This window comes from Bufo gargarizans, chromosome 1 (genome assembly GCF_014858855.1).
Source record: "Bufo gargarizans isolate SCDJY-AF-19 chromosome 1, ASM1485885v1, whole genome shotgun sequence".
Classification (NCBI taxonomy): Eukaryota; Metazoa; Chordata; class Amphibia; order Anura; family Bufonidae; genus Bufo; species Bufo gargarizans.
In genome coordinates, this window is record NC_058080.1 from 589,461,788 (window position 1) to 589,486,400 (window position 24,613).

Genomic DNA, 24,613 nt, shown 5'->3' on the forward strand with positions numbered 1-24,613 from the left:
TTGAGAATTTAGAACTAGTGGTCATTTATTAAATCAATTGCGGCAAAAAGTAGTAAATATTGTCACACGCCAAACTTGCGCTAAAATCTGCAATTTTTTTGCAGCTACTTTTGAAGAGTGCAAAGAAAGTGGGCGGGGACGACTGGATGTAGGGGGCGTGGCCAGCCAAGTTCTGACACATTTAATACTTTTAAAGACAGCAAATGGTGCAAATGTTAGGCCAAATCTATGCCTGCCCCCAGCATTTTCTGTCTTTAGGACAAACCAAGATGCGGGCACCTCGAAATAAATTTTGCACAGTTTACACCAGCGAATTTCCGATTAAGAATGGCTTATAAAGCACCAAATGGGGAAGGTAGGTCAGAAACGTGCAGAATTGTATCAGTGGGTCTCTCTCCTTCTAATGTGATTACTGTAAACTATAAATTACATCCTAAAGTTATATTTAAAAAAATAATAATGGGCTCGCTTGGCCTCACTAACAGGGGGCACTTGTGAACCCCCACAGAAGACTGTGCTCCTCCCTCCGAACTGTGACCATAAGTTACAATGACGAGAAGCAGGTCATCGGTCCACTGAGGGGCGGCTGCGTGATGGCCACGCTAACACAGCAACGGCACCCCCCGACCTGGAAGAGGAGGGAAAGGAAACACCGCGGACACTTGACTTGTGTATTGATTGGCATGTATTGTTGGAAGCGTCGCTCTGCTGTACCAGGGACGATGTAGAACTGGGTCATCGCTATGGCCTCTGGAGCAAGTTATTTACAAGACGACTGGGTGCCCGCCGACTGCAGGGCACTAACAGGCCTGGTACACACTGGAAAACACAAAGGAGGACTGGTAAGACACAAAAACACGAGTGCATGTTGTACAGGTGGAGTTCCCCCCCTCAGGACCCCCTTGTAGAGAGATGGCTCCCACAGTAATGACATGAATCTACCACAACTAGCAGGCAACCAGCTGTACCCACCGACCCCGGGCCTGAATATCTTCTGTAGTGTTGAGAGAAGCGAGCTTCGGATGAAGCATCCAAAGTCGCTTCGTTCAAAATTCCGGATTAATAGTGTACAGAGATCCGTCTCCGGACAGTATTAGAATGTATGGGCTCCGATGAGCCGAAGTTAGTTATTCACAAAGTCGTGCGAGACGTTTTGAAGCGGTTTTCCACTTTAAACATCAACTACCAAAGTTATTCAATAAAGTCCCGCGAGACTTTGTGAATAACTAACTTCGGCTCATCGGAGCCCATACATTTTAATACTGTGCGGAGACGGATCTCTGTACACTATTATTCCAAAGTTTTGAACGAAGCGACTTTCGATGCTTCATCCGAAGCTCGCTTCGCTCAACACTAATCTTCACCCCTCTGAAAGGGACATATTAAATAACATTAGGTTCTATCTCATGGTCTTACCACTGAAATCCCCCAACTGGTTCTGCAAACCGATGACGCACCAGAAAGGTGGCGACAGCCTCAGCGACCTGCGAGGAAGAGACGTCATTAGAGCGCGGCCTGGAGAAATATACACGTTAAAGGGCATCTGTCAGCAGTTTTGTCCCTAAGACGCTGGCTGACCTGTTCCATGTGCGCTTGGCAGCTGAAGACATCTGTGTTGGTCCCATGTTCCTATGTGCCCGGATTACTGAGAAAAATTATGTTTTAACATATGCAAATGAGCTTCTAGGAGCAACGGGGAAAGCGTTGCCATTAGAGCAACTGCCGCACACTCTCTACTTTGATTGACAGGACCAGGCAGTGATCAAACATTTACACTGCCTGTCTCTGTCACTCAAACTACAGTTGCAGAGAGAGCAGAGCCTCTAGGTGTAATGGTAACGCCCCCGTTGCTCCTAGAAGCTAATTTGCATATATTAAAACGTCATTTTTCTCTGCAACGCAGGCACATATGAACATGGGACCAACACAGATGCCTTCAGCTGCCAAGCGCACATGTAACAGGTCAGCCGGTGTCATAGGGACAAATCTACTGACAGATGGCTTTCAAAAATCTTCACTGGGTGGACTGGGTACTGGCTCTAACTAACGGCAGTGGTCAGTTTATGGGGTACACCCGTTGTGAAAAATGATGGCATATAGGTAAGATAGGTCATCACTTTATGACTCCAGAGGTCAGACCTTCACCGATGAAGGGAATGCAGGGGACACAGCTATGGTTTAGCGCTGCGTCCCTATTACTGTCCTTCCCTGTAGAGCGTCGCCCTCGCCACCCGGCTCTGTGGGGAACTACAGTACAGCTCTATTCTAGTGAATTGGGAAGGCTGCAGTTCCAAGCACAGCTGGGGTAGCTTCATCCGCTCCACTCTCAGTATCTGTGAGGGTCCAACCGCTGGCCCCATAAACTGATGGCTTGTTGCTAGGTGAGAAAACCCCTTTAATTAGGTTGACTGGGCATACACATTAATTATAAAAGCCTCAGTCTGTACCTCTCAACACACAGGGGCACCACTGCAGTCAGGGATCAGCTGAGCAGGTGATCGGGGAAGCGTAGGGATAATATTAGCCAAGGAACATTGAGGTGAATGTGTCTTTTTTTCGGAGGCTTTTGTAAATAATGTATAAATCACCATAATTTATAATCGATATCCCACCTTGAAGGCTTAAAGGGGTATTCCCATCTTAGACAATAGGGGCATATCGCTAGGATTTGTCGGATAGGCGCGGGTCCCAGCGGTGGGACCCGCACCTATATCGAGAACGGCGCGGGGAGAGCCGTGGCTGGAGGACCCAAGATTTCCCGGGGTCCGTCCATCACCAAGCGCTAATCCCCGCCTCTCCCATAGAAGTGAATGGGAGCGTGCCGCTCATGCGCGGCACATGCCCCCATTAATTTCTATGGGGCAGACGGCAATAGCCGAGCCAGCGCTCGACTATTTTCGGCGGCCCCATAGAAATGAATAGAGGCCGCATGCGCAGTGAGCCCTCCTTAACTTTCAGGGCTCTGTTCTCGATATAGGTGCGGGTCCCAGCGGTGGGACCCGCACCTATAAGACAATGGGAGCATATCCTAGCGATATGCCCCCATTGTCTGAGATGAGAAAACCCCTTTAAAGGGGATTAATATTGATGGCCTATCCTAAGGATAGGTGATCAATATCTAAGTCCCAGAAACCCCTTTAACCTCTGCTTTATGTCTCAGTAGTAGTCACAGCGGTTAAACGCCACCTACGGTATCAGACATACACAGAGGATAAGGGTCTGTCCCCCATGAGGGTCTTACTTTATCTGGAGCATCTTCATGTACAGCATGGCCACACTGCGGGAGAACCTGCATCTGGAACTTTCCTGTAATGAAAAACATAAGACATTCATGAGCTTCTGCAACAAGCCCCCAACCTGAGGTATGGCACCAGGGCTGTGGAGTCAGAACTTTGGCTTACTGACCTCACACCCTGTATGGCGTCCTGGGAAAGTATCTCATCTGACATCCCAGATTCTTACTGAAACCTTCCTGAGATGGCCTGCCATTTGTGGCTGCAGAACAGTGGTGCACTGACCCTGGGGGACCAGACCACTGGATTGCAGACGAGTCCTAGCACCATACCTGTGGAGGGGATTTATATATGGTGCCGGCTCCCAAGCGCCATATCTGACAGGTCTCGGCAGTGGCCCAAGTCTAATGTCTGCAACCGTTGAGAATGCCAATCACAGACATTTACACTACATTTGACCACGACATCTAAAATGTTGAAAACCCGTAAGCACGCTCTTCCGGGCCAGGAACGGCTCCCCCATGCAGCAAATGGGGGCAGCTGTTCCTTCACTCTCTCTGAATAGACCCAGCGTATCAGAGCTGTAGTTCCTGTGGAGGCCTGCAGGTGGCCCATTGATCTGAGGGGGGGGGGGGGGCGTGGATCCAGAGCCAGAAGAACCTACTCTTAAGGGCATCCTGCGAGCCATCACTAAGTCCTTAACTGCTCTTACAATGCAAGTGGGCACTATTAAAGAGGACGTGTCTATAGTGCGCCATGATTTAAAACGGTTGGCGGAACGTACCACTGCTTTAGAAGGCCGCATGGGGGATCTGGAGGACGCCATACCACCTCTCAGAAGGGAAACGAGCGAGCATGCCCGCAAGCTAGATGTTATTGCGGCCAAACAGGACGACTTGAAAAATAGTCTACACAGAAATAATGTGCGTATTTGTGGGAGTACCGGAAAAAGTGGAAGAGCCGAACCCTACTGACTTCTTTGAAAATTGGATTAAAGAGCAATTTGGGACAGAATCCCTCACTCCACTTTTCGCAGTAGAAAGAGCGCATCTGGTCCCGACCCGACCATTACCACCGCGAGCCCCACCCAGACCAATGCTCATGAAAATACTTCACTATAAAGACCGAGACATTATTCTCAGAAAGGCTCGTAAAATGCCTGCAATATCCATCAATGGCCAGAAGGTGTCACTCTTTCCCGACTATTCTCTGGATGTCCAGAAAAGAAGGGCGAACATCCTGGATATAAAACGTCGCCTGCGAGGTCTCAACGTGTCCTATCCCATGCTTTATCCGGCAAAATTGAGAGTAGTGGCCTTTGGGACTACCACATTTTTTGAAGACCCAAGAGAAGAAGTGGTACGATGGCTGGATCGTCATGAGCGACCACTCCGCGCGGCGGAACCACAGGCAGACGGGGACTGAATTATCTCCTCTTCCGATTGCCGTTGAATACTTGAGTGTACTGCACTGAATGCCTGCATGAGAACGTGCGCCTGAATGTTTGTGCTGCTATGTACTAGAGTTTCCATTTTAGTTGCACTGTTTTCCCTTTCTAACAAAAGATATCAGGGATCCATAGAAGTTATATAACATAGCTAGGTTTGAGATTATATTGAAATTGCATAGTCCGAGGGGGTGATAGCGGTGGGTCCAAGGACTCTACAGGCCCCAAAGATTGCAGATTCTATTTTCATTTTTCCGCGTAACATGGTTCAGAGTTTTCAATTTTTGTATCTTACTACCACTCCCCTCACAGGGTAGCCATCTACGGGGCTGGGCCTGGTGGTGCTGGCGGGTTTTGATTATTGATCCCGCGGTCCTGTCATGGGAGTTTTTGCGGGGACCTGTTGGTGCGGCCGGTGTCCGTCTTTTGGTTCCAATTGTTTACATGGGATGGGGGGGGGGGGGGGTTCCAAGGGTCGCGGTTAGGGAAAATTGGGTTTCTAAGAGGTACGCTCTACTTAGTCACTTGCTGATGTTTGATGACCATGGCTAGCTCCGTAAATCTTCTGAGCTGGAATGTGAGCGGGATTAAGGACGCCAACAAAAGAAAAGCGGTTTTAGACAATATACGACAATACCAGCCCTTAATATGTTGTTTGCAGGAAACTCACTTGCTTACTCCTTTCTGGGCTGGACATAGCTTCCACGCCACGTACTCGTCATACGCCAGGGGAGTGAGCATACTGGTTCATAAAAATATTCCGTTTACCTGCATCACCAAAAGAATTGATGAGGAAGGGAGGTATATATACTTGCACTGCACTTTATTTAATGTCGAATGCGTTCTTATGGGGGATCTAAATCCCTCCGCCCCATTCACCATCGCTGATCAGGAAAGTGATCTCCTTTATCGCGGACTTGCCACAGGTTCCCACTACTTTTCGGTGACTTTAATACTGTTCCCTGTCAGAAATTAGACAAGCTCAGCCAGGCCTCTAGTGTGATTAGGGAGGGTATTACTCCCTTTACGCGCTTAATACAGGAGGCGGCGCGCTTTGATTTCTGGAGAATGAGAAATCCGGATGTGCGGCAGTATTCCTGTCGCTCTAGTCCGTATGGCTGATTGTCTAGAATTGATTTGGTGTTAGGAAATGAGGCTGTGGGCCGTTTTGTACAAGATATCGCTGACCTCCCTAGGAGGCTGTCTGATCACTCTCCGTTACTGACAGCCATTGCCTTGCAGCCGCGCTTGCAGCAGGGAGACAGGTGTTGGAAATTTAACCCGAATTGGCTGCATATACTAGTGGATGTAGCGGATGTCAAGCAACAATTGGCAGAATTTTTCGCTTTTAATTTACCTACTGCCTCGCGGATGATTGTTTGGGACGCGCTGAAAGCCTTTCTACGCGGTCTCTCGATAGCGAGGGTTAATGGGAGGAAAAAGGAGACTAGAGAAAAGGTGAGGAGACTGACGCAAGAAGTAGTGGAAACAGAAGCTGAGTTTATATTAAATCCATCTGTAGATTCTGAGAATAAGTGGAAAGAGGCCCAAAAGGCGCTAAATGATCGATTATTGGTGAATGCGCAGAATAGGAGATTATTTTCAAAAACAGCGGTACTATGAGGAGGGAGAAAAGACAGGGAGATTGTTGGCTCTCTTAACTAAGGCCCAACATCAGTCCAGCTTTATACCAGCTCTGCGTAATTCAGAAGGGTCGATATGTACCTCCCCGGAGCAGGTGGGAGAGGTCATGTATTCCTTTTACTCCAACTTATAGTCCTCAAAAATTACTGCCTCTGAGGCTCAGATGGAAGACTTTCTGGTCCCACTTGACCTCCCTGCTCTTACACAAGATCAGCAATCCCAGTTAGATGCCCCCATTTCCCTTACGGAATTGGAAATAGCGCTGCGAGACATGTCCAATAATAAAGTTTGGACACACCTTCTCATTCAAAGAGTTTTCTTTATTTTCATGACTATGAAAATTGTAGATTTACACTGAAGGCATCAAAACTATGAATTAACACTTGTGGAATTATATACATAACAAAAAAGTGTGAAACAACTGAAAATATGTCATATTCTAGGTTCTTCAAAGTAGCCACCTTTTGCTTTGATTACTGCTTTGCACACTCTTGGCATTCTCTTGATGAGCTTCAAGAGGTAGTCACCTGAAATGGTTTTCACTTCACAGGTGTGTCCTGTCAGGGTTAATAAGTGGGATTTCTTGCCTTATAGATGGGGTTGGGACCATCAGTGGCGTTGAGGAGAAGTCAGGTGGATACACAGCTGATAGTCCTACTGAATAGACTGTTAGAATTTGTATTATGGCAAGAAAAAAGCAGCTAAGTAAAGAAAGACGAGTGGCCATCATTACTTTAAGAAATTAAGGTCAGTCAGTCAGCCGAAAAATTGGGAAAACTTTGAAAGTAAGGGCTATTTGACTATGAAGGAGAGTGATGGGGTGCTGCGCCAGATGACCTGGCCTCCACAGTCACCGGACCTGACCCCAATCGAGATGGTTTGGGGTGAGCTGGACCGCAGAGTGAAGGCAAAAGGGCCGACAAGTGCTAAGCATCTCTGGGAACTCCTTCAAGACTGTTGGAAGACCATTTCAGGGGACTACCTCTTGAAGCTCATCAAGAGAATGCCAAGAGTGTGCAAAGCAGTAATCAAAGCAAAAGGTGGCTACTTTGAAGAACCTAGAATATGACATATTCTCAGTTGTTTCACACTTGTTTGTTATGTATATAATTCCACATGTGTTAATTCATAGTTTTGATGCCTTCATAGTCATGAAAATAAAGAAAACTCTTTGAATGAGAAGGTGTGTCCAAACTTTTGGTCTGTACTGTATATAAAACCTATTCCTCAGTACTCCTGCCCCAGTTGTTGAAGTATTTAAGGAGGCTCACACCAGTAATGCCCTTCCAGCTTCTATGAATGAGGCCATTATTGTGGATATCCCAAAACCGGGGAAAGACGTCCTAGAGGCAGAATCTTAGCGACCTATTTCCTTGCTGCAGGTGGACGTCAAACTGTTGGCGAAGGTATTGGCTAACCGTTTGAACCTTGTGATCAAGTCTGTGATCCACACCCAACATGTCGACGGCAGTGAATATTAGACGACTGTACCTGAATATTCAGGTGGGCCAGATCCACGCATCGGATGCGGTGGTCGCGTCTCTGGACACGGCCAAAGCATTCGACAGTGTGGAGTGGCGATACCTCATTACTGTACTGAAGGCCATGGGATTCGGGTCAGGGTTTATTAATTGGATCCAGTTTCTATATGCACGCCCTACTGCTAGATTACAGGTGAATGGCAATCTTTCTGACTCCTTTGAATTGCACAGGGGGACTAGACAGGGGTGTCCCCTTTCACCGCTATTGTTCGCAATCGCGGTGGAACCTTTGGCGGAGGCTCTCCGAATCGCAGAGGCGGTGAAGGGTATCACTTGTGGGTCAGTAACGGAAAAGGATTGCTCTCTATGCGGACAATGTCTATTTCTCGATGACTGGACTTCCTCTCTGCCGGCAGCTATGCAAATTATTAATGATTTTGGGCATCTCTCTGGCTTGACTATTAATTGGGCAAAGTCAATGCTAATGTCTTTGGGAAGTGCTACACAGACAGATCATAGTTTTACTGCGGGTTTGCAGATTGTACCCTCCTTTAAGTATCTGGGTATCCAGGTATCGGCGGATCCTCGGGATTCTATCCGTTTGAATTCATTGCCGCTATTGGATAAATTTAGACGGAAGATCCAAGTGTGGATTAGACTCCCCTTGTCGCTCATCAGTCGCACCAACTTGTTAAAAACGGTCCTTATGCCACAGCTCTTGTACATGTTACATAACTCCCCGTCCTGGATCCCCTTATGAATATTTCATTCTATTAATGCAATATTCCGAGACCTCATCTGGAAGAAAAAAAAAACACCCGAAGTAAACTTGCGGTGCCGTGTACCCAGGGGGGCTGAGTGTCCCTGACCCACAGCCCAATTACAGCATCTTCGGGGATGGGGAGAGGTAGATGGGTTGAGCACTGCTGGGTGAGTTGTGCAGCAGCTTATCCGTACTAAGGATGTAATGGCAGCTTTGGAGGGTGGAGTTTTTTATGACAAGGGTAGGCAATATGGTATCCTACGCACCATACACACAGCATGGCGAAAAGCTAAAGAGATTGTAGGAATCCAAGGGTACACACAACCTACCCCGATCTGGCCTAACTACCAGTACAAGGAGCTAAAAACACGGTAACTAATGCGAAATTATGGGACGTCTATGGTCTTAATCGAATGTGTCAGCTATACGAGAATAACTGTCTTAAATCCTTTAATATGCTACAGCAGGAGTTTGGGCTGCCTAAGACGTTATTTTACGTCTACCTTCAAGTGCGACATGCTGTACAAACACAAGACCGTAAGGAGAAAATAGTCTCTGCTGATTCACATCCGATTATTACTCATATTGCCTCCCTGGGGGATACAAGAGGGGTGATCTCCTCGCTCTGAGCTTAATGGAGGCGGTACACAAGGCCCATCCGCTACGGCTATATTCCAAATGGCAACAAGATGTCACTGACTTAACAATGGAACAGTGGGAGGAGGTATTAGAAGATTTCGCGGTGGTAGCAGTAAGTGAGGCCCACAGAGTCTCACAACTGCTATTACTACATAGAGTGTACAGAACTCCAGTCTTATTACACAAAATGGGGTATCGGACGGACGATACTTGCCCTAGATGTGGCGCTCATAATGCTGATTTAATTCACTTAATGTGGAATTGCCCAAGGCTGCGAAGATATTGGTCTGAGGTGGGGAGCTTGGTCTGTACTGTGTTTGATATAACTATTGATCGAACTCCTACAATCTGTATTCTGGGATATACCAAGGAGATACCCGTTACCCCTGAGCTTAGAATAGCGATCACGAGAATCCTTTACCAGGCAAGGAAGCTAATTGCGTTTCACTGGATTGCCCCTGTCCCCCCGGCTATCCAGAACTTAGTGGATAAGATTCATATGCTAGTAAGACTAGAGAGTTACATATACCAAAAACGAGGGAGTAATAAGAAATTCGAAAAAATATGGTCCCTTTGGATATCACATTATAATGTCCTGGAAAAAAGTAGCCCCTACACAGCTATGTAGGCCTAAACACAAGAAAAACCTGTGTAAATGTGGTATCGGCGTTATCGTACGGACCCGGAGAATGAAGGGCACAGGTCAGTTTTACTGCGTAGGGGACGACGTAAAGACAAAACCCATAAAACTGTGGCAGAATTGCATTTTTTTTTCCAACTGCACCCCATTTGGAATTGTTTTCTAGCTTCCCACTACATTGTGTGCAATATACAGTGGTGCCACTAAAAAGTACAACTTGTCCCGCAAATGACAAGCTCTCATACGGCCATGTAAATGCAGATAAAAATAGCACGCTGGCTTGACTCTTTTCGGAACTCCCATGCATGGCGCTCTCTCCTTTGCTTTTGGGGCCTCGTTGGAGAGAAAGGTGCAGGTTCCAGAGGTGGGGGTCAGTACCTATCTGACCTCGGTGGCATATCCTAGCGATAGGATCCAACCCCTTTAAAACCATAGCTCCTGCTCTGGAGGGCTGTGTTACAAGGTCACCCAATAATTAGAATGACAACATGTAATACCGCCAGCGGATCCAACTGCGGGACCTGGCAGCGTGAAGAATGTACTGTACAGAAACATGAAGGTTCAATGGGGCGGGGGGGGGGGGGGGTTTATGAAGAGACCAATTGTCTTACCCTGCATTTGTCCTATTGTGAGGTCCTTGTCCAATCTGTCCACTCCTGAAAAGACAAAACGTGAAAGGTCTCATCATCCAAATCGAAGATCAGGCAGATCCACGGTGGGCAACACACCCCACTATTTTTACCCATGACATTTCCATCCAGGCTGGGAGAGGCACAGTATGTACTGGGAACTGTATCTATTTCTTCGAATCTAGACCAGACGCATTTTTCTTAGTACATATGTCTTTGAAAGCCATAACATTTTTATTCCGGTTAATTTTAATATTTTTTTGTTCTTACAAAGGCTAGTAAAATACTTTTCTAAATTATGTCCACTTTCCATAACGCTCGTTTTGATATAGGGTATGTAGGGGTTTGGGTCACCAAGGGCAGGACAAGAAGATGCAGCGATACGTGTTGTGGCATCTTTCTTTTCTTTTCAATTTTGGCCATATTGTATTTCTTCTTTTTATTTTACACTTTGGGCCCCCAATAAAAGACCTTTGTGGGGCATTTAAACATCCAATCCGAATTCTCTTCGCCGTTTACCTGCTCGCCATCAGGTGAATGGGACGGCTGAGATGTACTTACACTGCTCACCGCTGCGATGTCGACAGTGAGCAGGCAAACAGAGAAGAGAACGCAGCGCACATAAAAGCTGATCGGTGGGAGTGCCGGCAGTCGGGCTCGCGCTGATCTGTTAGTAAGGGCTCATGCACACAAACGTATTTTCTTTCCGTGTCCATTCCGGGGTTTTTTGTGGACGGTATGTGGAACCATTCACTTCAATGGGTCCGCAAAAACAACGAAAATGACTCTGTGTGCATTCCATTTCCGTATGTCCTCTGGGTCGTTCCGCAAAAAAGTAGTGCATGTCCTATTGAGCGGCCTAAAAAGACCATCTATTAGTCCCATTGAGCAGAGCGCAGGCGGAGGTAAGCCCACACCTGTGGGGAAACATATAATTCTTTCACTGAAGTGACACCTACCACAGTGATCACCGCCGCTACCATATAAGGAAAAGAACAGAACCGCATTATACAGCGGATTAAATAACAGCTTTCTACCTAAAGAAAATATTTCTGCGGGTAACTACAAATAGTGGACAATCTGTTTGAACAGTGTCAGCTGTGGAAATTGCTACACTGTTTTCCTGAGAAGTTGCTGTGCAGGAACTATTGATTCATTTCAAACACTGACTATTAAACGTTGTCTTGCAACATCAAGGATAAAGACACATTTTTATATTGAAAAGTTGCTATACCTTTCAAACACTATTATATTGAAAGTTCCGAACTTTGTGCATCTGAGATTTCCTAATTTGTAGGATTTTTGAAGCTGGAATAATACATGGAAACGAAACTGTTGTTTTAATACCATATGGGTTTGCAGTAACCGGTGGCACCATTGATCATTGGATTTACAACCAGAACCATTGAATTCTGTGAACGGCTGGTGCCTGCGGTTCCTGCAATTTTTATATTTTTATTTTTCTTGTGATTTAATAAGTTTTTAGGTTTGATTAGTGTATTCATTGTATTTTATTGACATCTTATTTGTGACAGGTAAAGAAAATTACATTTCACATTTTTATTTAATTATATGCAATAAACCATGTTATTCCTTATATGAGTGCCAGTCCAACCTATTTTTCCATGTCCTATTATTGTCAGCAACTCACGGTCCGTAGCTCCATTCAGGTCAATGGGTACGCAAAAAATACGGAATGCATACGGAACACATATGCATGTCATCCGTATTTTGCGGATCCATGCCCACTTTGCCCATGTGTTTACTGTTTGCAAACATTACAGTAATGATAAACTTCCTGTCAGCATGATCAACCCTATTACACCAGGCATAAATAAACCAGTAGGCCCGGTTTAATAGGGTTGACCATGCTGACACAGCCTCTTTAAACTCAATGGGCAGACCACAAACTGATGGTTTTACGCGGCTCCATCACATTTTGTACCCCAATGGGAGTAGGATCTGATGCGGTTTTGTTTTGGAGGATTTCTATCAGCAGAAGTCACTCACCTGCCAGAAGGAGCTGTTTGGGAATTGAACAGCCGAGGAAGAGGTTGGAAAGGCCCTTGAACCAACCTTCCCAGTACTTCTCGGTTTTTGACAGCTCGATCCTCCAGGTATAGGGGTGCTCCTTTTTGGTCTGAAATAGAACAGTACCGAAGAGAAGAAATCAGACTCATACATTTGCCAGCGACTACTATATGCTGCAGTGTGCCCACCGGAAATAGCTGATGGGTGGGGTGCCAAGAGTCAGAGCCATCAGACACGAATGGCCATTAATATGGACCCGGAAAACCCCTTTAACCACAGGAGCGCTCATGGATTCTGAAGACCCAGTGATGATCGCTTACCTCCGAATCATCCTCTTTCTTCCTTTTGTTAATGGATTCTCCTCCGTTCTCCTCTTCATCCTCTTCCTCTTCTTCAATGATTCCTTCTACTAGAGCTTTTGGTCCTTCAGGACGTGTGGCTTCTTCACATCTACAGGTAAAGCAGCACATGCCATGTTACATCTGGTTATTGTACATCCTTGCAGCCCTGTCTACACTTCAACACCTGAAGCTCCTAAAGGTAGGACACGTTTGGAAAGAACTTCCTTTGCCCCTACAGATCAGTCAATGCACATCGGACGCCATCTTCCCTGAACGCACCTCTTACTCTGATTAAAATCCAACCATAGTGCCTCTCACACACTTTTAGTTCTAAGAGCAGTACAATGCATGATGTGTACAGCAACAACAGCCATAACATTACTAGGGAAAAATAAAAATCACTGCATCGACTGGTTGGGACGCTCATGTGATGTTGCTAAGGATGTCAGACCAGGAAGAAACGCGGCAGCAGGGCGCACCATTGAAATAAACATGCATGCTCAGCCAAGCCAAGTTTGCATATCGAGGAAGGAGATGTTGGGAGACGCTAGCGTCTGGCAGGCTTTAGATGAGCTCCGAGGTGCAGGCTGCACTACTGCCCATTTTCAGTTAAATACTCACTGTTTAACCTGTCCCACCATGGAGACCCGGGCCGAGTCCACGTTCCGGATCTGACCGCTCTTCACGCTGAAGAAAGTAGTAAGAGTTATTGTCTACATTCTGATACATGAAATCACAATGGCGCAAAATTAAATCTGTGATTTCTGACCTCCACTCAATGGCGCAATCCAGCGACTTAAAGGTCTTGGGGCGGCTGCGCAGGAAGTTCTGCATGCTGTTCAAAGCGTCCATTGCAGTGCCTGAGAAATAGGAAGTGGTTTTCAAAGTATGAGTGTATCCATGTTCATTGAAGACCAGCATCATGTTGATACTAGGGATGAGCGAATCGACTTCGGATTAAACATCTGATTCGCAGGAGCTGCGTACAGTATAAGAATGTATAGGCTCCGATGAGCTGAAGTTATTGCTTCGCGAAGTCTGTAAAAAAACACTTCCCGAACTCGGGTACGGTTCCAAGTGGTACCGAATTGGAGCGAACTTTTATGGGAATAGACTCGCTTATCCTTAGTTGATACCATTAAAGGGGATCTTTCACCTCAGCAAATGGCATTCATCATGTAGAAAAAGGAACTTACTAATGTCTTGTGATTCTCCATATTGCCTCCTTTGCTGGCCTGATACATTTTTTCATCACAATATACTCTTACTGTTTCCAGGAGTTACAACTGGGACAGGAGGTGCTGCGGATGTGTGCCTGGGTGCGCTCCCACCGTTGCAGTCACCAGAGAGGTCGGCGATATTTCTCATAGTGTGCAAGCACAGCCACCTCTGCTGCACTGCAGGGTGGTCATAACCCATGGATACAAGCAGTGTATAATGTGATGGAAAAAGTAATCCAGCCGGTAAAGGAGACAGTATGTATAATAACAATACATTAGTAAGTGCCTTGTGCTAACTCTCTCTACAGGATAAATGCCATTTCCTGAAGAGAGACAACCCCTTTTAAAGGGCATCTGTCAGCAGATTTGTACCTATGAAACTGGCATCTGTGTTGGTCCCATGTTTATATGTGCCCGCCTTGCTGAGAAAAAATATTTTTACTGTATGCAAATGAGCCTCTAGGAGCAACGGGGGTGTTACCGTTACACCCAAAGGCTCTACTCTCTCTGCAACTGCCGCGCCCTCTGCACTGATTGTCAGGGTCAGGCAGGGAAACGCCATCACTGCCTGGCACTATCAAGTGCAGAGGGAGCAGCAGTTGCAGAGAGAGCTGAGCCTCTAGGTGTAACAGCAACGCCCCCGTTGCTCCTAGAGGCTCATTTGCATACATTAAAACATAATTTTTCTCAGCAATGCGGGCACATATGAACATGGACCAACACAGATGCCTTCAGCTGCCGAGAGCACGTGTAACAGGTCAGCCAGTGTCATAGGGACAAAACTGCTGACAGATGCCCTTTACCCAAAACTGTAGGAATTACTGCAGACTACCACTGAATGGCTGAAATACTACAAACCCTTGGCACTCACCTTCCACAACGTCGATCATGCAGAGGCCCAGCAAACTGGGGACGAGATTAGATGCGGCGGTGTGGACGGCAATGGCTCCCCCCATACTGTGCCCGATAAGCATTATGGGAGGAGGGAGGTCTCCGTACAAGGCTTCCACCACACTCCCAATGTCCCTGTTGACATATAAATTACAGCCGCATAAATCGAGCACCCACCGCCTGAGCTCATCATACTTTGTTGACATATAAAGTCACGTAAGAGAATGGCTGCTGAAGATAAGGGCCGAGATGTCCGACCAATACCGAGGTGCTGGGTACAACTGTAATAGGGACACGAAACTAGGTAGAAGCGGAGGCAGACATATTATATATTATATATATATATATATATATATATATATATATATATATATATACACACACACACACACACACACACACATATACATACACTACGTGCAGAATTATTAGGCAAATGAGTATTTTGACCACATCATCCTCTTTATGCATGTTGTCTTACTCCAAGCTGTATAGGCTCGAAAGCCTACTACCAATTAAGCATATTAGGTAATGTGCATCTCTGTAATGGGAAGGGGTGTGGTCTAATGACATCAACACCCTATATCAGGTGTGCATAATTATTAGGCAACTTCCTTTCCTTTGGCAAAATGGGTCAAAAGAAGGACTTGACAGGCTCAGAAAAGTCAAAAATAGTGAGATATCTTGCAGAGGGATGCAGCACTCTTAAAATTGCAAAGCTTCTGAAGCGTGATCATCGAACAATCAAGCGTTTCATTCAAAATAGTCAACAGGGTCGCAAGAAGCGTGTGGAAAAACCAAGGCGCAAAATAACTGCCCATGAACTGAGAAAAGTCAAGCGTGCAGCTGCCAAGATGCCACTTGCCACCAGTTTGGCCATATTTCAGAGCTGCAACATCACTGGAGTGCCCAAAAGCACAAGGTGTGCAATACTCAGAGACATGGCCAAGGTAAGAAAGGCTGAAAGACGACCACCACTGAACAAGACACACAAGCTGAAACGTCAAGACTGGGCCAAGAAATATCTCAAGACTGATTTTTCTAAGGTTTTATGGACTGATGAAATGAGAGTGAGTCTTGATGGGCCAGATGGATGGGCCCGTGGCTGATTGGTAAAGGGCAGAGAGCTCCAGTCCGACTCAGACGCCAGCAAGGTGGAGGTGGAGTACTGGTTTGGGCTGGTATCATCAAAGATGAGCTTGTGGGGCCTTTTTGGGTTGAGGATGGAGTCAAGCTCAACTCCCAGTCCTACTGCCAGTTTCTGGAAGACACCTTCTTCAAGCAGTGGTACAGGAAGAAGTCTGCAAGGTAAGAAAAACATGATTTTCATGCAGGACAATGCTCCATCACACGCGTCCAAGTACTCCACAGCGTGGCTGGCAAGAAAGGGTATAAAAGAAGAAAATCTAATGACATGGCCTCCTTGTTCACCTGATCTGAACCCCATTGAGAACCTGTGGTCCATCATCAAATGTGAGATTTACAAGGAGGGAAAACAGTACACCTCTCTGAACAGTGTCTGGGAGGCTGTGGTTGCTGCTGCACGCAATGTTGATGGTGAACAGATCAAAACACTGACAGAATCCATGGATGGCAGGCTTTTGAGTGTCCTTGCAAAGAAAGGTGGCTATATTGGTCACTGATTTGTTTTTGTTTTGTTTTTGAATGTCAGAAATGTATATTTGTGAATGTTGAGATGTTATATTGGTTTCACTGGTAAAAATAAATAATTGAAATGGGTATATATTTGTTTTTTGTTAAGTTGCCTAATAATTATGCACAGTAATAGTCACCTGCACACACAGATATCCCCCTAAAATAGCTAAAACTAAAAACAAACTAAAAACTACTTCCAAAAATATTCAGCTTTGATATTAATGAGTTTTTTGGGTTCATTGAGAACATGGTTGTTGTTCAATAATAAAATTAATCCTCAAAAATACAACTTGCCTAATAATTCTGCACTCCCTGTAATATATATATTCTTTATTAGCTTTTGTCATTTTTCATACCAATAACATGTCACAACAGTATGACAAATTGACAGGGCTTGACACATAAGATACAGTACATCTTAGATATATTGAACATTTTCCAGCTGTTATTACTTACACAGTATTACATTGACTGATCGTTCGATTTCCTGAACTTCAAAGTTAATCTACTAGCCCCTAACTAACAGAGGTTAGTTAGATTAGTGTAAAAATTGGTATTAAACATCCAATCAATACAGTGCCGCATGAGGCTCGCCAGATTGTACAGCCTTAAAGGGATTCTGTCACCAGATTTGTGCCCTATAAGCTAAACATATGGCCGTGTCGGTGCTAATAACATGAATCCTAAACTGCCCTTATTAAACCTGCTTGTGGCTCTATTAGCCCAAAAAACAGGTTTTTATAAGCTGTCACTCACCTACCTAAGGTGCCCAAGGGGTTTACGTTAATCCATGGTGCCCGCCCGGACCCCTCGCCGTCTGGTGCTCAGCGCCGCCTCCTCAATCCACCCGTCCCTCTGCCAGATCCGGCGCCTGCGCACTAGGCTCAGCCTGATGCGCCGCGGAATCTAACTAACCTCTGTTAGCACTTCGCTCAACGAAGCCGCTGCCAGGAGTCTGCGGCGCATCAGGCTGAGCCTAGTGCGCAGGCGCTGGATCTGGCAGAGGGACGGGTGGATTGAGGAGGCGGCGCTGAGGTGAGGAAGGCGGCACTGGGCACCAGACGGCGAGGGGTCCGGGCGGGCACCATGGATTAACGTAAACCCCTTGGGCACCTTAGGTAGGTGAGTGACAGCTTATAAAAACCTGTTTTTTGGGCTAATAGAGCCACAAGCAGGTTTAATAAGGGCAGTCTAGGATTCATGTTATTAGCACCGACACGGCCATATGTTTAGCTTATAGGGCACAAATCTGGTGACAGAGTCCCTTTAAGCTCGGGAACGCCATACCTCCCTTCAATTTGGGCAACTGTAATTTTGACAACGCCACTCTGGGTCTTTTCCCGGCCCATAGGAACTTAGTAAAAGCTCTTTCCAGCATTTTAATGTCAGTATGTTGGAGGAGAAGTGGTATTGTCTGCATGGGGTACAAAAGTTTTGGGATGGCAATCCTTTTCAAAAGTTGGCACCTTCTGCCCAGGGACAAGGGGAGGTTCATCCACCTCTCCAGATCTGAGAGAATCTTTTTAAAGAGTGGTGGGTAATTTAAGTGATATAATGACCCAGGCTGCCTACCGATGTGGATTCCTAAGTATTTAATGGATACTGGGGCTATTTGGATAGGGACATTGAGTTGGTGGGGATTTCTCCTGCGGTATTTATTTCCCAAGAAGAGAATTTCAGACTTAGCGGCGTTTACTTTGTACCCTGATACTACTCCAAAGTCTTCCAACAAATTAAATACACTGGCTAAATCTCTTTCCGGGTTTTCTAGGAAAACCAGTAGATCGTCGGCGGAGGCAGCCATATTGATGAGGAGGTCTAAAGAAGCATTTGTCGGGCACCTATAAGTGCGCCCCAGACTCACCGGGCCATGGTCTCTGCTGACAGGTCATCGGGGTTCTTCACTTTAGTTTCTCCTGAAAGACAAAACAAACATGTAAAAATTATTTCCAACAACCAGATTATAGAACAGGGATAAAGAGACGAGTGCAGACATATTCCTGTCAGGGCCGGGCACTCACCATGTCCTCGCTGGTCTACTGCAACCACTCTGCACTGAATCCGGCTGATGATTGCTGGCTGGAAGGAGAAAAAGGACAGCGCTCTGGTGGTCTGATCTTCTTACTGATGTCTTCCTGCACCCCTCTGACCCCACCTTCATAATGACTTCCTGCACCCCTGTCATCCAGCCCATCATTCTTCACTACAGTCATACCTCCAAAATGTCTTCCTGCACCCTTGTGACCATACAAAACGTGCTCAACTTCAACTCTTTCATCATAGCTTCCTGCACCCCTGAACCCACCCAACATGCTCCACTTCACCTCTACCCCCATCATGGCTTCCTGCGTGCACCCAACATGCTCCACCTTACCTTTATCATGGTTTCCTGCACCCTTGTGACCGTACCCAACAGGCTCCATTGATCTCCATCATGGCTTCCCACACCCCTGTGACCCTCCTCTTGCAAGCTCCCTGCCGATCCCTGCTTGTTCTCCTAAACATCTTCCTCAATCAATGGCCTCCTGCATCCCCTGTACCCTGTCCTCCTGAATCCTCAGCCTCCATATCTGTACTCACAGTGAACACAGCCCAGGACAGGGCAGAATGTCCCCCTCCGTGTAGAAGCAGCAGGACCGGCCCCTCCGATCCACTCTTGTAAATACGGAAGCTGTGTTCCCAGTTAAGGAAGGGACTGGGCCAAGGCCTCCATGAGATGACGATATGTCCCATACACTCGTGATTAAGTGGGGCGACCTCTGTCTACATGTCCTCATAAAGCCCCTGGGGCTCTGGAGGACCATGGAGGGGAAAGGGGGTCTGTATATGATAATAACATGGAGGGGGGGGTCTGTATATGCTAATGACATGGGGGGGGGGGGCGGTCTGTCTATGGTCAACTTCACACATACAATTTTTCTCCTCATAAGACAGGGAACCCTGTTAATAAATAGGGGGCAGTCTACACCCCCATTACACAGTAAAGGATATATCTTTGCCAGTTTCACTCTCCACGACCACATCTTCCATGGACTCGAAATACTGGCTCCAGGGAATTGGGGAGAAATCTCGCTTCCTTCCTGGCCTGGAAAGAAAAAAAATATCATCAAATCCCAGAACAGACCAAATACCTATTATATATATATACACACAGGGACGGCGCGTCTTCTCTTACCCCATCCTCATCTTGGACCCGGACTGCAGGCCTCCAGGCATGGGTGGTCTTGGGGGCAACCGTCCCACGTATAGTTGCTTTTCCAAGGCAGACATATTCTGTGGAAGACAAGAAGCTGCCGCATGAGAGGACGCAGAGAGGGCGACATACAGTGGACATAAAAAGTCTACACACCCCTGGTAAAATGTCAGCTTTCTGTGATGTAAAAAAAAATGAGACAAAGAAATCATTTCAGAACTTTTTCCACCTTTAATGTGACCTATAAACTGTACAACTCAATTGAAAAACAAACTGAAATCTTTTAGGTGGAGGGAAGGAGAAAAAATATAAAAATAAAATAATATGGTTGCATAAAACTAATACTTTGTTGAAGCCCCTTTTGATTTTATTACAGCACTTTTTGGGTCTGAGTCTATCAGCATGGCACATTTTGACTTGGCAAGATTTGCCCACTCTTCTTGGCAAAAACACTCCAAGTCTGTCAGATTGCGAGGGCATCTCCTGGGCACAGCCCTCCTCAGATCACCCCACAGATTTTCAATCGGATACAGGTCTGGGCTCTGGCTGGGCCATTCCAAAACTGTAATCTTCTTCTGGTGAAGCCATTCCTTGGTTGATCTGGATGTATGCTTTGGGTCGTTGTCATGCTGAAAGATGAAGTTCCTCTTTATGTTCAGCTTTCTAGCAGAAGCCGGAAGGTTTTGTGCCAATATTGACTGGTATTTGGAACTGTTCATAATTCCCTCTAGCTCAACTAAGGCCCCAGTTCCAGCTGAAGAAGAACAGCCCCTTGGCATGATGCTGCCACCACCATGCTTCACTGTGGGGATTGGGTTCTTCTGGGGATGTGCAGTGTTGTTTTTGCGCCAAACATAACTTTAGTTTCATCAGAGCCATAACACCTTTTCCACATGCTTTTGGGAGACTTCAGATGGGTTTTTGCAGAATGTAGCCTGGCTGGGATGTTTTTCTTGGTAAGAAGAGGCTTTCGTCTTGCCACTCTACCCCATGGCCCAGACATATGAAGAATACGGGAGATTGTTGTCACATGTACCACACGGCCAGGACTTGCCAGATATTCCTGCAGCTCCTTTAATGTTGCTGTAGGCCTCTTGGTCGCCTCCCAGATCAGTTTTCTTCTCGTCTTTTCATCAGTTTTGGAGGGACGTCCAGTTCTTGGTGATGTCACTGTTGTGCCATATTTTCTCCACTTGATGATGGTCTCCACTGTGTTCCATGGTAGATCTAATGCCTTGGACATTCTTTTCTCCCCTTCTCCTGACTGATACCTTCTAACAATGAGATCCCTCCGATGCTTTGGACGCTCTCTGTGGACCATGGCTTCTGCTGTGGGATGCGACTAAGAACATTTCAGGAAAGACGAACTAGAGCGGCTGCACTTTATCTGGGGTTAATCAGAGGCCCTTTACATGATGGCCGGTGTATGCTGACTCCTATGTAACAGGATTGTGGATTTGATTGCTAAATTCTGAACACAGCTACATCCCCAGTAATAAGAGGGTGTGCACACTTATGCAACCACATTATTATTATTTTTTTCTTTTCTTCCCTCCACCTAAAAGATTTCAGTTTGTTTTTCAATTGAGTGGTACAGTTTATAGGTCACATTAAAGGTGGAAAAAGTTCTGAAATTAATTATCTTTGTCTAATTTTTATACATCACAGAAACCTGACATTTTAACAGGGGCGTGTAGACTTTTTATATCCACTGTACGTGACAATATGAATGTCAGCCATGAGCGGCGTAACGAAAAGGAGCGCGAGTAATGTGCTACACACCTCGGCTGCTGCAGAACCTCGGAGTGCACACCTCGGCTGCTGCAGAACCTCGGAGTGCACACCTCGGCTGCTGCAGAGCCGCGGAGTGCACACCTCGGCTGCTGCAGAACCTCGGAGTGCACACCTCGGCTGCTGCAGAACCTCGGAGTGCACACCTCGGCTGCTGCAGAGCCTCAGAGTGCACACCTCGGCTGCTGCAGAGCCGCAGAGTGCACACCTCGGCTGCTGCAGAGCCGCAGAGTGCACACCTCGGCTGCTGCAGAGCCGCAGAGTGCACACCTCGGCTGCTGCAGAGCCTCAGAATACACAGCAAGGAGCAATGAACTTCCTGTTGTGAAATCTTAAAGGAATGGTCCAGAGTTTTCCCGACATACATGGGCACAGTTTACAGCCTCATGGCTTTTACTAGCGAGACCCAGCAGGAGAGATTTATCAAACTGGTGTACAGTAGAACTGGCTTAGTTGCCCCTAGCAGCCAATCAGATTCCACCTTTCATTTTTAAGAGCTTCGTTGGAAAATGAAAGGGTCGATCTGATTGGTTGCTATGGGCAAGTAAGCTAGTTCTACTTTACACCAGTTTGATAAATCTCCCTAATAATGTGACAGACATGAATGACTCCCATCATTTAGGACATACCCAGGTGTCGCTTGCCTGACACATTCTGCACCTTCTCTTGATTTTAATGGAGAGGACTGCCACCGCCTCCCTGAACCGTGCGCAGGCAGCCAGCGGGGGGCACCGGACTCTGAGGTGACCGGGTGTTTATACATGCCCGGTCACCACCCCCGCCCCCCGCGACCACCATCTTTCACGAGTGTGAATCCTGCTCCCACATTACAGCTTATAATATACAGGTCAGCTGCTGCAGAACCTCTTTTTTTAAGCAACAGCTTCATATCAGTCAAACACTCCTTTCCCCCAAGAGGTTCTGCAACAGCTGAGGCTCCTTACACAGTGTTTACATGCAGCTCTATTCATGCGAAGAAGTGGAGACCCCCAAGTTCTCGTTCGGTGCCAGTGTTCGGACCCCCACCGGTGACATATTCCCCCCCTAACCTGTGGGCAGGGGATATCGAGGTCACATGACGGTCAGCCATCATTTCAGCACCAATATTACGGAAACTTGAAAATGCAATACTGGAAAATTCCTTTAAGGATATGATCACCTCCCCCAAGAGACCGTTATAACAGCCCCTGATATAATAGACTCCCATAATAAACCACTTCATGCTCTTATTTATCACCCCCTCCCCCACACAGACTCTCTCCTCTATACATAAATGGGGGGGGCTCCTCCTGGTCACACTGCCCCCGCCCCGTAAACATCACCCCGCACCCACCCGTCAGACGTACCGTCACTGCAACCGTCCCCTGCAGGCCTCAGCCCACCAGCCACTGGAGGTTTCCGTGGAGACAGCAGGCCCCACCCACTAATTGCTGCCTCCATATCTGACGTCACGGCGCAGAGTACGCTAGGAGACGCGTCCTGATTTGTTCAGATTTTCTTGTCTTTTTTTTTTTCACAATAACTTTATTATTCAATGCAAAAGTAAACACTTTTTGAAATATTGCAATAACTTTATTAGCACAGAGAAATGCGAACAATTACAGGAATTCTTGTCTTACAATATTTCAATACCTGTATTAAAGTAAACAGTTTTTTAAATATTGCAATAACTTTATTAGTATGGAGAAATCCAAACAACCATAGCTTTTCTTGTCTTTTTTTAACAATAACTTTATTATTCTATACAAAACAAATCCGTATTTTTTTTTTATATTGCAATAACTTTATTATTATGGAGAAATGCGAACAATGATAACTTTTCTTGCATGGTTGCCAACATTTTTTATGGACAAATCAGAAAACAATAATCTATATATATATATAAAGGACGTATATATGTATGTATGTATGTATGTTCCGCGATCACTCAAAAACGCAACCATCGATTTCAACGAAACTTGGTATACACATCCCTTGCTACCTGGAGAGAAATCTTGTGAGGGTCTCAGCTCTCTAGGACGTACCGTTCCTGAGATATTCCTCAAAAATGACCTGCATTAGCCAATACAAGCCTGCAAGTCTTTCACTCATATCCCAACTGCCATACACACGGTCACATGACCCTTATCAGCCAATAGAAGCTCGCAGGCCCTTAGTCTCCACATACACACAGTTTTACTCTAGGTTTCCATAACAACCCAGCCATTTTTCTTCACTGCTGTAGGTCAGCTTTAGGCTAGGGCTACACGACGACAATAAGTCGCACGACACATAGGGCACAACTACGCTGCTACATGTTGAAGGCAAATGTGACTCCATGTTGTCTTCCCTATGATGTACAGAATTGTTATAACATCTCACCTACGCACTTCACATCCTCCCCCACTATGAGTTAGGTTCACTTATCCTGTCTCAGGACAGATTCTGGGAATCTCCCAGAATTAGAACAAATGTTCTAATTCACTCAGGGTCATTCGGCACAACTGCGTACGTTCTTATATGTGACGTATTACATACCCATAAAAGGGATGTTCCAGTGGTATCTGTATGGGCGTCAATGTTTATCATTTATGATTGCTTTAATGCTGTTGTTGTGCAAACTTTTCTGCTGCCTATATGAGGCCAAGCTATAGCATAATACAATTAGAGTTTTTCTCAGTGATGTGTGTGTCTATTATTGCCAACTGAGAAACATCTCTCCTGACGTCAGTGTCTCAAACCAAGGTTGTCGTAGAGGTCCAGAAAGGTCCAAATCCTTTCACATGTGTCACGTGACACTGATGTCGCACGACAAATTTTATAATGATAGTCTATGGTGTTGCACTGAGACATGCGACATGCTGCGACGCGACAGTCACAGAAAAATCCATCTTGGATGGATTTTTTGCAACTGTCTTGTCGCAGTCGCAGCATGTCACATGTCGCAGTGCAAAACCATAGCCTATTGTTGCTTTAATTAAAGCATTTAAGATACACTCTAGTGCTTCAAATCAAGGTACCCCGAGGGTTAATAT

The 24,613-nt window shown here is 46.0% G+C and overlaps 1 protein-coding gene across 1 annotated transcript; it reads right to left on the minus strand.

The window, feature by feature from the left end:
• On the minus strand, positions 1 to 23,050 carry PPME1 (protein phosphatase methylesterase 1). The gene is made up of 15 exons (XM_044290856.1): positions 22,946 to 23,050; positions 19,791 to 19,888; positions 19,607 to 19,700; positions 19,196 to 19,288; positions 18,637 to 18,694; positions 18,480 to 18,531; positions 14,940 to 15,094; positions 13,618 to 13,708; positions 13,470 to 13,535; positions 12,828 to 12,957; positions 12,487 to 12,616; positions 10,459 to 10,503; positions 3,242 to 3,306; positions 1,417 to 1,484; positions 1 to 819 (listed from the first exon to the last, which is right to left on the minus strand). The coding sequence occupies exons 2-15, from the start codon at positions 19,883 to 19,885 to the stop codon at positions 801 to 803; spliced, it is 1,161 nt and encodes a 386-aa protein (XP_044146791.1). The 5' UTR covers positions 19,886 to 19,888; positions 22,946 to 23,050; the 3' UTR covers positions 1 to 800.
• Between the last annotated feature and the right edge of the window lie 1,563 nt (positions 23,051 to 24,613).